This window comes from Rhea americana, unplaced genomic scaffold (assembly GCF_003343005.1).
Source record: "Rhea americana isolate MKP2758 unplaced genomic scaffold, rheAme1 scaffold_482, whole genome shotgun sequence".
NCBI lineage: Eukaryota > Metazoa > Chordata > Aves > Rheiformes > Rheidae > Rhea > Rhea americana.
The window spans coordinates 58935-70366 of NW_028186626.1; the positions used below are offsets into that span (position 1 = coordinate 58935).

Sequence of the window (11432 nt, forward strand, 5' to 3'; positions counted from 1 at the left end):
TGTGCCGCCGGGGCCGGGCGGCACCGGGCGCTCGGTGTCTCTCCACGGAGAGACACCGCAGTCTGCCGGCCAGCGTTTCTGCCTCGCTCGGCCGGCTGGGTAAGGAAGGTGAATAACTTGCCGCTGCTGTGATTCCTTTSATCAAAGTTTCTATGTGAGTGATGGCTTAATGTTAATTTTCTTTCGAAAAACACTAAGCCATTGCCTTTACAGCTGYGATGAAATGAGGTCTGTTCAGCTGTTAGCGTCGGACAACTTCATTGTGGTTCTGTGAATCATCTCACGCTTGGCTGTTCTGTCATGAAGGTTCAAGAGGAAGTGCCTGGAACTTAACATGATGAACTTGCCTTAACAGAAGTGATGAACGTGGGATGTTACCACAYGTGACACTTACCCCTTTGATTCTGTCTTTCAGAAAATGGCAGTTAATGTGTATTCTACTTCAGTGACTAGTGATAACTTGAGTCGACATGACATGCTTGCGTGGATCAATGAGTCTCTGCAGCTGACTCTGACAAAGATTGAACAGTTATGTTCAGGTAAGAGGACTAAAGATGAAAGAAATCCTAAATTTGATTTGTGCAATCTCTTTATAGAGATAAAGTTGTGCTGTGTAAGCCATCTGTGCTGACCTGTAGCAATGTTATTGGCTAAACTGGTGTTAATGGATTCACAGTCAACTTAATCTAGCATTTTGCATTATAATTTGCTTGTGACTTGAGTTTTATTTAAATTATTCTTAACAATCTAAGTATAATGGAAAGGTGTATTTTTTCTTCTGATACTACAATATAAAAGAAATGGAGGTTAATGTGATAAATTCTTACAGGAAGGTGTTTTTCAAGGGAAATTAAGTACTTAGTTATGACAGTAGTGTGCAGATCTTCCAAGTGTGGTAACTAGCATAAACAAATGGTCTTATGGAAGAGAATAGAGTGCCTGAGAGATCTGAGAGGTGCCTAAAGATTCAGATGGAGCAGAAGGAGAGACATGAGGAAGATGCTGATAACTTTCTTGGTCTCACCTTCAGGACTTCATATCTCCTGATAATAAAGGAGCATCTCCATCTATGTCATTCCACGTCACTTTGGCTTGAGTTGAGTTTAGCAAGGCTGAATCTTGGCTAGACTTGTAAGCAGAAAAGGAGAAGTGGTTAAGGTACAGAAATAGTCACGTGTCACTCAGAGGAGTGTGCGTGTAGGGAAGGAGGGTTGTAGAAATGAAGGAAGAATAATAGTGTGTGGAGTAGGAGCTGAAAATGAAACCAAGGCTAAGAACATGRCTTGTGTAAGGATGATTTGGATAACTGCAGCAGAAATAGAAAGGGATTTGGTGAAAAGTAGAAGTTCAACTCCTATGGTGAATTTGAGATAAGATGTTGCTCACACAAGGAGGGATGTGGGAACTGCAGACAGAACAAAAGGGGAAAGAAGTTAAAAATACATTTGGAACTGTCAGTACAGCCTGTGGCTGAGTCCGTGGAAGAAACATTCACAAGGATAACAGAGAAGTTGGGAACTTAGAACAGTACTTGTACTCTTCTGACAAGTACTTGTAGCAGCTTTTTGTCTAGAGAAATGACAGAGAAAGTTGGTAAGGATGAAGGAATTAAAGATCTAGAGTGACAGAAGTAAGAGAAATAATAGACATTATCTACTCGCAGACAGGCAGGTTGAAAATAAGAATAATTACTTAGAAATGATGCAAGTCTCAAATGCTGTGGGGCTCAGGCTCTGAGAAGCGAGGACATTAATACTGACTGTGCAGCATCTCAGCTAACCTGTTTTCAGCAGAAGGCTGAGAGCTTACAATGTGGTACGTGCTGAATAATGTCCCTTTCCTGTGTCTGCAAAATACTCTGTGCCTCTGTGTGGATAGAGTGGCTTTCACAGTCATTTGAAAGCAAGCCTCCAAGGTTTCTTTGCTCCCTTTGGTAAGGGGAGTAGCAGCAGTAATTTCAGGCTGTGTAAATATATGAAAGAAGGTGTTATGCTGCTCTTTTTTAAATCATGCTTCTCTCTGATTGCCAGATAGTTTGCAAAACCCTGATCTCTGGAAGGCATCTATTTTTGAGTTGGCTGTTGGAGTTCTTCAGTAAGCGAACTGAAAGGCAGTGCAGATCAAAACCAAGATATTTTTTTCTTTACACCTGTAGAGAAGCAGAAATTTTCTGTTTGACAGGTAAATAGCAGGAGTCCCAAACAGCCTGCAAATACCTTGATAGAAAGTGGACAGTATAAGACTTTTCATTACCTGGGGTTGACGTGAATAGACTAGCTTAGGCCAATATTGTAATGTATTAATWACTGGCCACTAGATCCCTCACAAAAGCCTGTTGTGTAACTGTTTTAGGTTCAGGCTCCCATTATTCTATGAGTACRCTTAACTTTTTGGTGTTTGTGGGGCAATTAGTGTTCAGAGTGTTGCACTGGTATTTTCAATGGCATACGATTACATACTGCATACAATTACACTGCAAGCACCCGTATAATTTTAAAAGTATCTTTTTAATAGGTTATGTATGTTCTACAAAGGCTAATTTTCTCTTCTGGGAGATGATTTTCTACTTTTTATTGGTTTACTGAACCTTCTTTTATTCTAATTGTAGTGAGAGCTGAATTGATGTATACGAAGGATTTAAAATGGATAGGAAAGAACGCTAGCTTGTTGGAGTTTTTGGTTAAAACTTAGTTTAAATGTAACACAGCTTAATTTGCCTCCTTAACTTTGAGGGTGTCTTGAATTGTGGGTTGGTTCTGTCTGTATTAAGAAAATCATAATTTTATTAATTACTAAATATAATTATTTAAAATAACTGTAGTTCTGGTTTAGCTCTTAATATTCATAATACTAGATTATATATYTCTTAGAAGCACATTGGGTCTGTACTGATACCAATGAAGAAATGAAATCCAAATTACATGTTGGATTTGTATCTTGGACCTTTGGAGGCAGTATTGCCCTTCCTCATAAGGGCTCAAGTCATGAGACCAGAAGTTTGATCCTGTAGTCAGCTGAAGGTTATTTAAGGCCATACTGCACCAAAACAGAAGATTAAAGGCTCCTGATACCTTGCTTCTGTTTCCTTTAAGGAATCACATTGCTGAGAAATGAGTCAGGTCAGTTTACTGATCTGACTGAAAAGTAACTTCTGTGAGCTTAGTGAGCTGACTTGATTCATCCTAGGACTCATACTCTTTAGAGCTGAAGCCAGAAAGGTTGATAGAATGTGTGGCTGGGGACAATGGCAGAGAAAGAACACATTTTTTTGGTACTAGCTTGTAGTTAAGCAGGCTTCTGAACGGTAGGGTGGTAAGCTGAACCTCCAGTAAATGGTGTGTCAAGAAAACTTGTTCATGTTTTCACTTGAAATAAAATGGCACATGAACTTTTTCTTTTGGCAGGTGCTGCCTACTGTCAGTTCATGGACATGCTCTTCCCAGGTTCAGTAGCACTCAAGAAAGTGAAGTTTCAAGCAAAATTGGAGCATGAGTACATTCAAAACTTCAAGATTCTACAAGCAGGTTTTAAACGAATGGGTGTTGACAAAGTAAGCTGGTTTATAAGTGATTTYTCCTTGTTCTTAACATCAAAGCAGATGGAAGGTGTTATCAGTGCTTCCATCTCCAGACCTGAATAAATTTTGGAGCACAGCTTGCTTCTGGTTTGTATTAGGGTTCTTGCTGTTGTTGACTTGAGACAATATCTACTTTACTGTAGCTAAGGTTAAGCTTCCAGTTCTTAATTGTACGATCAATTTTTCCTTTTTAATGCTATATAAGAAACAGATTAATAAAGAAAATAATCTGAGATAAATTGTACTTAAGCCTCTTATTTGAACCAACTTTGTACCAGGTATGATCCCATAACCTGTTAGTATGGTAGTGTTAGTGACTTTAAGTTCCTCTTTACAAGCTTATTAATTTTAAGATGATGAAAATGAGATCTCTGAAAATACTTGTTCAGATTAAATAATTGTGTTAATGGAAGGGTGATTTATCTAGGTAATAGTTACAGACCGCATATTTGATCAACACTAAGCAGTGTGATGTTAAAACTTGGTTCTTTATTTATTGGAAGGTACCTCATTCTRTGGTTGCTAATGGCTTCAGCACACATTTAATCACGCTTTTACTTAGGGGAAGTACAGCTAACTTGAACAGTTTGTCCAGAGCTGGACAACCATGCTTTTAAATATTAAGTGACTGTATAATGGTAATGACTCTGCTCCTGCCAAACTTGATAGACTCTCAACTGGTGGCCTACGGACAAGAAGTCACAATTTGCAGCATCCTTTTAATAATCTTTTTCAGCATCTCTAGAATGAAGAATATAACTGGAGCCTATGAAAAAGACAACATTTAAATTTTGTAGCAGTTCTTTATGTTAGTCTTTAAAAATTGATCCAGCAGTTCAGATTTATGAAAACTATTGCTGGATGAGCTGGCTTCAAAAAGTACAGGAAGACATTTGGTGTTGAAACTTGGTGCAGCAGAAGCCTTACTGCAGAACTATTTAAAATTAGTTGGACACTCACAGTGAAACTATGACTTTTTTTTAATTACRGTTATTAGGAAAATCTTACTATTCGAGATGCACTTAGTTTTAAGGAGGATCTTCTCTAGAATAGACTAAGAATTGCATTTGCATATCTCCCGAGAGCACTCTTGTTAAAACTTGCTATACATATAGGGAAAGATTCTTTACTGTTAATATAAGTTTTTACCTTTTTTTTTCAGATAATTCCTGTGGACAAACTAGTGAAAGGAAAATTTCAGGACAACTTTGAATTTGTTCAGTGGTTCAAAAAATTTTTTGATGCAAACTATGATGGGAAGGAGTATGATCCTGTTGCTGCTCGACAAGGCCAAGAGACAGTAGCACCAAACCTTGTTGCTCCAGTTGTGAACAAACCCAAGAAAGCTCTCAGTTCTAGCAGTGCAGGTAGAGTAAATATTTAAAGGTTATTTAGATCATAAAAAAAAAAAAAACTTCAAGAAAGCAAGACTGAGTCTCTGTTTAAATTCATTGCCCCAAAATTACAGTATTTTGCAGCTAATTTCAGAGATACTATTCTTAAAYGCCAACTGAAACAGTAGTACTCAGTTATCTGGGAGTTAGAAATGACTGTTTTCCCTAAAAGAAGAGATGGCAATAATTGGTGCCAACATGTATTGAAGAAAATAGCCATGTTGCGTGGAGTCGGGAGAAGGAACGCTTTATACAGAGAAATTTGAAGACAAGTTTCTGTGTGTCTGGAAGGGTGATGGTACTTTTAGAAGAGGGGGAAAAATATTCTGAGAGGAGCTAATGATGATTTAATCTTACAGCCACGCAGAGGCCCATTGTTACACAGAGAACTGCAGCAACTCCAAAAGGTGGTACTGGAATGGTCAAAAAGGCTCCAGGAGATGATGAATCAGCAGGATTAATTGAGCAGGTGTGTTGACTGAAATGACCCTGTGTACTAGTCTGTGTATTATGGATTTCTGTGTGGGGTGGATTTATTTATTTATTTATTTATGTATAGAGCCAAATGACTTGGGCAGGGAGATAAAAGAAAGAGATTGTAATGTAGTAAGCTCCTTTCAAGTCACTTAAACCAAAACCTTTRTTATAGTGATTTCACTCTCCTGGTAGGAGTGAAACTCCTTATGCAGTACGTTAGTACCCAGACATTTACATCTAGTATGTTCCATATTCCACATAGCATTGTTTTTATTTCCACAGCTGTGTTGCAGATATCACAGCATTCCAACTGAGCTATGAGCAGCTGCTGCTTCACTGCAATGCTGAATGCAGTACAACTAAAACTCCCATCGGCATGAGAGAATTGACTTGAAAGAGTGTGTTAGCAATCAAAACTGCAAGCTGTTGACTTTTTACATGTCATGTAATAAGTCATTAGAATTTCCAGCGGATATTACGTGTTTTGGGCTAGATGTTTTGTTGTGGAAGTACATTGCAATTTGTGAAATGGTATCACTCYGTCCCCTCCCATCCCAAGTTTTTGTTATTTCTAAAGTGCTTTGTATATGAATACCCTCCTGAGAGCTTTGGGGATCTCACCTTATGGATAAATCAGTACCTTATTTTCTTCTTAGTCGAGAAATTACTGTTRATATCTTTTGAGCAGATCAACGTATTGAAACTCACTGTTGAAGATTTGGAGAAGGAGAGAGACTTCTACTTTGGCAAACTGAGAAACATTGAATTGATCTGCCAGGAGAATGAAGGGGAGAATGATCCAGTGTTGCAGCGGATTGTGGAAATTCTTTATGCCACAGATGTAAGTAATTTTGCAGAAATTGAATTACTTTTTTTTTCTTCCCGTAACTGGAAGTTGGGCTGTTTTCTAGTGCTCCCTCCATTTCTACCTGTTTTTCTTCCTTTAGGTTTGTGGCTTAGTTTTTTCCTGTAATAAAGGAACAGATAACAATTCTATTCAGGCAGCAAACAAGTTTAGGCTTACATGAAGAGTATGTAACATGGATCAAAGATGAGAAAATAATTTCTGTAGTAATATATACTAACACTGTAAATGATAACTTGACARTATTTCCTTTCCACTATCCTAAGTGAAAAATAAAAGGAAGTGTGAATACATCTCAAGAGTAGTCAGGAACTGGTTTGAGATCAGTTTTTCATTAAAGCCCTTGTTTTATCCCCCCTTCAGGAAGGCTTTGTGATACCTGACGAAGGAGCACCGCAGGAGGAACAAGAAGAGTATTAACAGACCACATACTGTACCAGCAGAGCAGCAACATCAGAATTCTTTGCCCCAGATCATGTGCTTAACTGTAAAATACTCCACTTTATTCTTAGAGGACTCGTTGGTTTCTTTTCATAAGCAAAAAGTACCTCTTCTTAAAGTGCACTTTGCAGAAGTTTCACTCTTTTTACAGTGGGTTTGAGTTAGGAGCTCTTTCTCACTTTGTAGCAGAGCAGTATTCACATCTAGTTGGTATATTTAGGGAGCAAGAGGCTGAATATTTGGAACTTGTTGCAGATTGGTTTGCTGGTAAAACACTGGTTTGTGGAAAGACTTTTTTTTGTATCTAAGGTGGTGTGTAGTAGAGAAGTTAAAGACTCTGACTCACAGAAAGATTGAGTTAATGTGAAATTGCAGCAGAGAAATTATAATTAAATGCCTTAAGAGTATTTAAAATATGCTTCCATATGCCAAATTGAAGTAATGTGACAGGAGATTTTATGTGCTTCATACCATGGTAGACACTTGTTTGACTCCATACACTGCTGTTTGAGAGGCCTTGCATGGCAGTCTTACTTTGTCAGCAAGTGCTCAAAAGGGGCTATTAAATCAAAACGCCATTCCTATGTAAAGCTGCTTATTAAATGATTAGTTCTCTATGAAATAGGCCTTACTGTTGCCTGTCACAAGATTAGAGGGAGTATGAACAGCTGAGACACATAAATTACCTTGAAAAGCGCTAAAGCCTTTTTCTTGGCATTGTGGCTAATGACTTTGCCAAAATGTACTGTGTTTTCTGTAAAAAACAAAAAACAACAAAAAAACAAAAAACAAAAAAAAAAGGCCTCCAGTCTTATTGCCTGAAAATAATTTTTCTTCCTGACTCTTGTTTCTACTTGTCCTATTTCTGTTTATTTTCATTGGTGTATCTTCTAGTCTCTCACTGGTTCTTTTCTCTTCCCCATTCCAAGGAATGCTGGTCAAATCAGATGGTTGTACCAGGATTCGCACTGTGCAACTATGTTGGAATGAAAGTGAATTGAGCACATGAGGATGAACTTTGTCTTTTTTTAAACCAGGGTGTATCTAATAATACTTGCCAGTTCAGTAATCTTCTGGGGTCAAAACTAAAAAGGTGCTGGCTAACAGAGCTATTATTATTGCAGAAAATACAGTACTGAGACTAACTTAAATATTAATATTTAAAAGTACTTTCTTTAACTGTCTTTTTTTTTTTCCTTTCTATCATGCCCCTCATTACTTTTGTGTTTGGCAAGATCCTGCAAGACTTCTGATCCCTCTTCACTACTGAGATTGAACAGTCCTGTTGTGCTTGTATTCATTTGTTTCTGGTGGTAGCTTGTCCTAAAATGTGTGTAGGAGAGCATTTTATGGTAATTGTTGTGTAGTGCATGAATCTTTGTGAAATTCAGAGAAAAACCCAAATTCAGTGAATGCCAAAAAAATGCAAGTATCTAGCCATTGTTTAAAATTGCAGTGGTGCTATTTCTCTTGTGGCCTTTTAGACTTTTGTTGCCCTGAAACTCCATTTTACTGAGAAACCATATTTGACTTGGATTTTTCTTGACAGGGTTTTTCTATTTTAAGCAGTTTCTAAATAAAGTTCTGTATTTCAAGAGTGTCATGTCTACTGGAGTCTCTCATACTTTCAGATATGATCAGGCAAATCATAATAGTTTGTCTGAAGCTTGCAGGACCTGGAATATAAGCTTTTGTTCTCCAGTCTTAGTTACATTCAGTGCTAACTGGAGTAGCAATAATGTTGAAACTTTCCTTGGAGTAGGCTGGGAAAACATCACTTACTCTTCATTCTTTCCCAAGCAGATGAAATGTGACTGTATTGTTGGCTTCTTCCTTCTAAAGGTGTAAGAATGGGGCTGGATAATAGGGGCACTGTCATGTGACTTTAAGTGGTGAAATGGCTAAAACAGTGGTTGTAAACGATGTTAGTTGTGGCATCTGTCACCAGTCTGTCTGAGCAGATTGACTCAACTTAGTTGTTTTGTTTCAGTTGGAGTATGTTTTGTAGATGAGTTAAATGTTATTTTTACAGRTGTGTGCACTGACCAGCTGCTTCAGAGAAGTGCTTGTGTGATGTGTCTGACTTTGAAATTGGAAGCGTTCCCCAAAAGGCTTATCTATCRTGATAGAAAATCCTAAGTGTTCTACAGATGCTTTATTATAAAGAATAGGCATTGCTGGCAGTGCCTACTGATATTGAAATGTTGGTGTTGGACTGCAGAAGCACAGTCATAGAACAAGGTTTTTTGATGCACATAAAATCTTCTTTATCATTACTTGTTCGCTTTGAGATCAAAAGCATACTATTTTCAACWCCATTCTTCCACCATCTCAAAGCAAAAGATGGCAATAATGTGTGACTTAAGATGACTTTCATTCATCTTGAGACTTGATGGTTCAGTTGCACGTTGGAACATAGTTGCTTCAAGTCCTCCCACCTTCAAGATTGCATGTGTGGAACTGCGAAGTACCGAAATAATCAGATGGGTCAATTTTTGTTCTCTGCTACTAGAAGCAAGCAAATACACTTTAATGCTAAGAGAATGATGAGTCAGAAATTGTGCTGGTGCTCCTTGATCATGTGAGACTGTTCAGCATGTGGAGCTGTTGGATGTGTGTTATAAAACAAAATTGAAGCTGCAGTCTTGTAAGTGAAATGCTCTTAAGATTTCCAATTGCTTACATGCCTTCTGTACCACCAAGATGAGTTGTAAATAGAATGGACAGACTTGTATGGTCAGCTTACCAGKCTACATTGTGGATATCCAGGCATAATCTTTTTTTGAAAGCAAGCAACCACAACAAACCCAACTCAAACCCATAAACTTAATATAGCTACTCTGTTACACTGGTACAGTATATGCTGTTAAATGTTAAATGCTCACCTGCTGGAACAATTCAGATAGCACCAACTTTTCTTAGGCTCTTAGTTTTATCAGATATTTGAAAAGTGAACAGAATGGAAGAACCAAAAGCTCACCTCTCCTTTCTGTACCGACATGTCTTTCTTATAGGTGGGCTTGTGGATGTTTTTTAACTTTTATTGTTCAGTCTTTTCAAAATTCCTGGTTTGCAATGACGATTCTTACTGTAACTGTTAAAAGCCTTCAAATAAAGGCCAATAACTTACTCGCTCTTGTATCATATCAATATTTAATGTAACTGCTTAAGCACTTGGTGATCTTGTAGACAAATGTCTATCTTCAAGAACAAGTGTGTCCTTGATTATTATTATTTATTTTTTCTCTCTTTTTCTCCTATTTGACAACATCCTTCTATAGGTAAGGCTGGGACCTACTTCTCACAGGGGATAGATTTTTAGCAAGTTAGTATGAAAACTTAATGAGGTTTTCAGGCTGTATCAGTAACACACAGATTATTCTTAATTTATATAATAGTGCAAGAAATACAGGGAATGATAATAGGGACCTAACAGGGTTAATGGGATAACTTACACGCTTAGAACTTTAATTCAAGGATAGTAGCTTTTTGGCAAAACAGGTTGAGATGAAAAAGGAATAATATTGCTTCATATTTGAGCCTTAAGTCAAGTATATCCCTTTCAGAGTTGTGGAAATGTAAAACTGTATAAAAGGATTTAAGGTGGAAAAAGAATGAGTACTCTGGTGCAAAATTCCAGCATAGTAGATCAGGAACTCGGTGGTGTTTGCTGGTTGGAATCTTGTGAACATCTGGAAAAATCTACCAAACTATAGGACTTTATTATTACAGGGATGCAAGCTCCCCAGGTACCTGTGGACTGTTAGCAGGAGGGCTGAAGAATTTACCGATCCTTTGGTGCAGGAAGCAGAGAAAGCGACAAGACAAAGACATTGCAGATCCAATTCTGGTTAACTGGAATACAAAAGAGCAAGCAACTTGGATGACAGTATGGAATACTGAAGCTGACGATCCTTAGAGGGAACAAAAATACAAACCATGGTTTTGCAGAAGGGAGGCTTCAAACTCAGTTGGTAAGTAAGATCTGGGGCGAGGTTTTGGAATTGTTGCTGTCAGTTCCTTGCAGAAATTGATACTAAGTCCATTAACTATCCAAATGTGGAGGAGTTAAATGACTAAAGAACACAAAGGGTATACAGAGAATAAGAAATTAGAGAAGGTTGCAGTCATAAAGGAGCAGGATAAATGGACAGGGACAAAATTGAGCATGATATGAAATACTTGACAAATAGAACTTGAAAGAAACCTAATTTGAGAACTTTAAGGAAAGCAAGCAAAAGTGCAGTATTTTATGCTTAAAGAGGAATAATAAGTGCACAAGTACAGCACAGTGAATATGTGATTACATAGCAGTTCTGCAGAAAAGCTAGAGTTTTAATACAGGCAATGTGAGTCTAAAGAGATGGAAAACAAATGGACTGTCTTTTTTGGGTAATACCTGTTAAACTGAAGGATCAGACTATCTGGAAGAAACAGCATTTTTGCTGAAGCTCTGCATCCTTATACAATCATTAAGACAGAAATCTATCTTCCAAGAAAGTGCCTTTTCTTTTTCTCTTTTTCCTTAACAGAGCAGAAACAAGTTAAACTTGGCCCTTGAAATTTCCGAAGACTAAGGAAAGTCTAGAGAGCGCAATTCCAGCCTTATATCATAAGAGAGGACTGAGAAACACTTTTCCTCCCTGCCCTGAAGGCATATTTCAAAGCTCTGTAGAGA

At 37.8% G+C, this 11432-nt stretch overlaps 1 protein-coding gene across 1 annotated transcript; it reads left to right on the plus strand.

The window, feature by feature from the left end:
• Positions 1-387: 387 nt before the first annotated feature.
• On the plus strand, positions 388-9883 carry MAPRE1 (microtubule associated protein RP/EB family member 1). The gene is made up of 6 exons (XM_085316976.1): positions 388-539; positions 3405-3550; positions 4740-4944; positions 5331-5440; positions 6137-6289; positions 6677-9883. Exons 1-6 carry the CDS (start codon positions 419-421, stop codon positions 6731-6733), a joined length of 792 nt encoding a protein of 263 aa, XP_085173102.1. The 5' UTR covers positions 388-418; the 3' UTR covers positions 6734-9883.
• The last annotated feature ends 1549 nt before the right edge of the window (positions 9884-11432 follow it).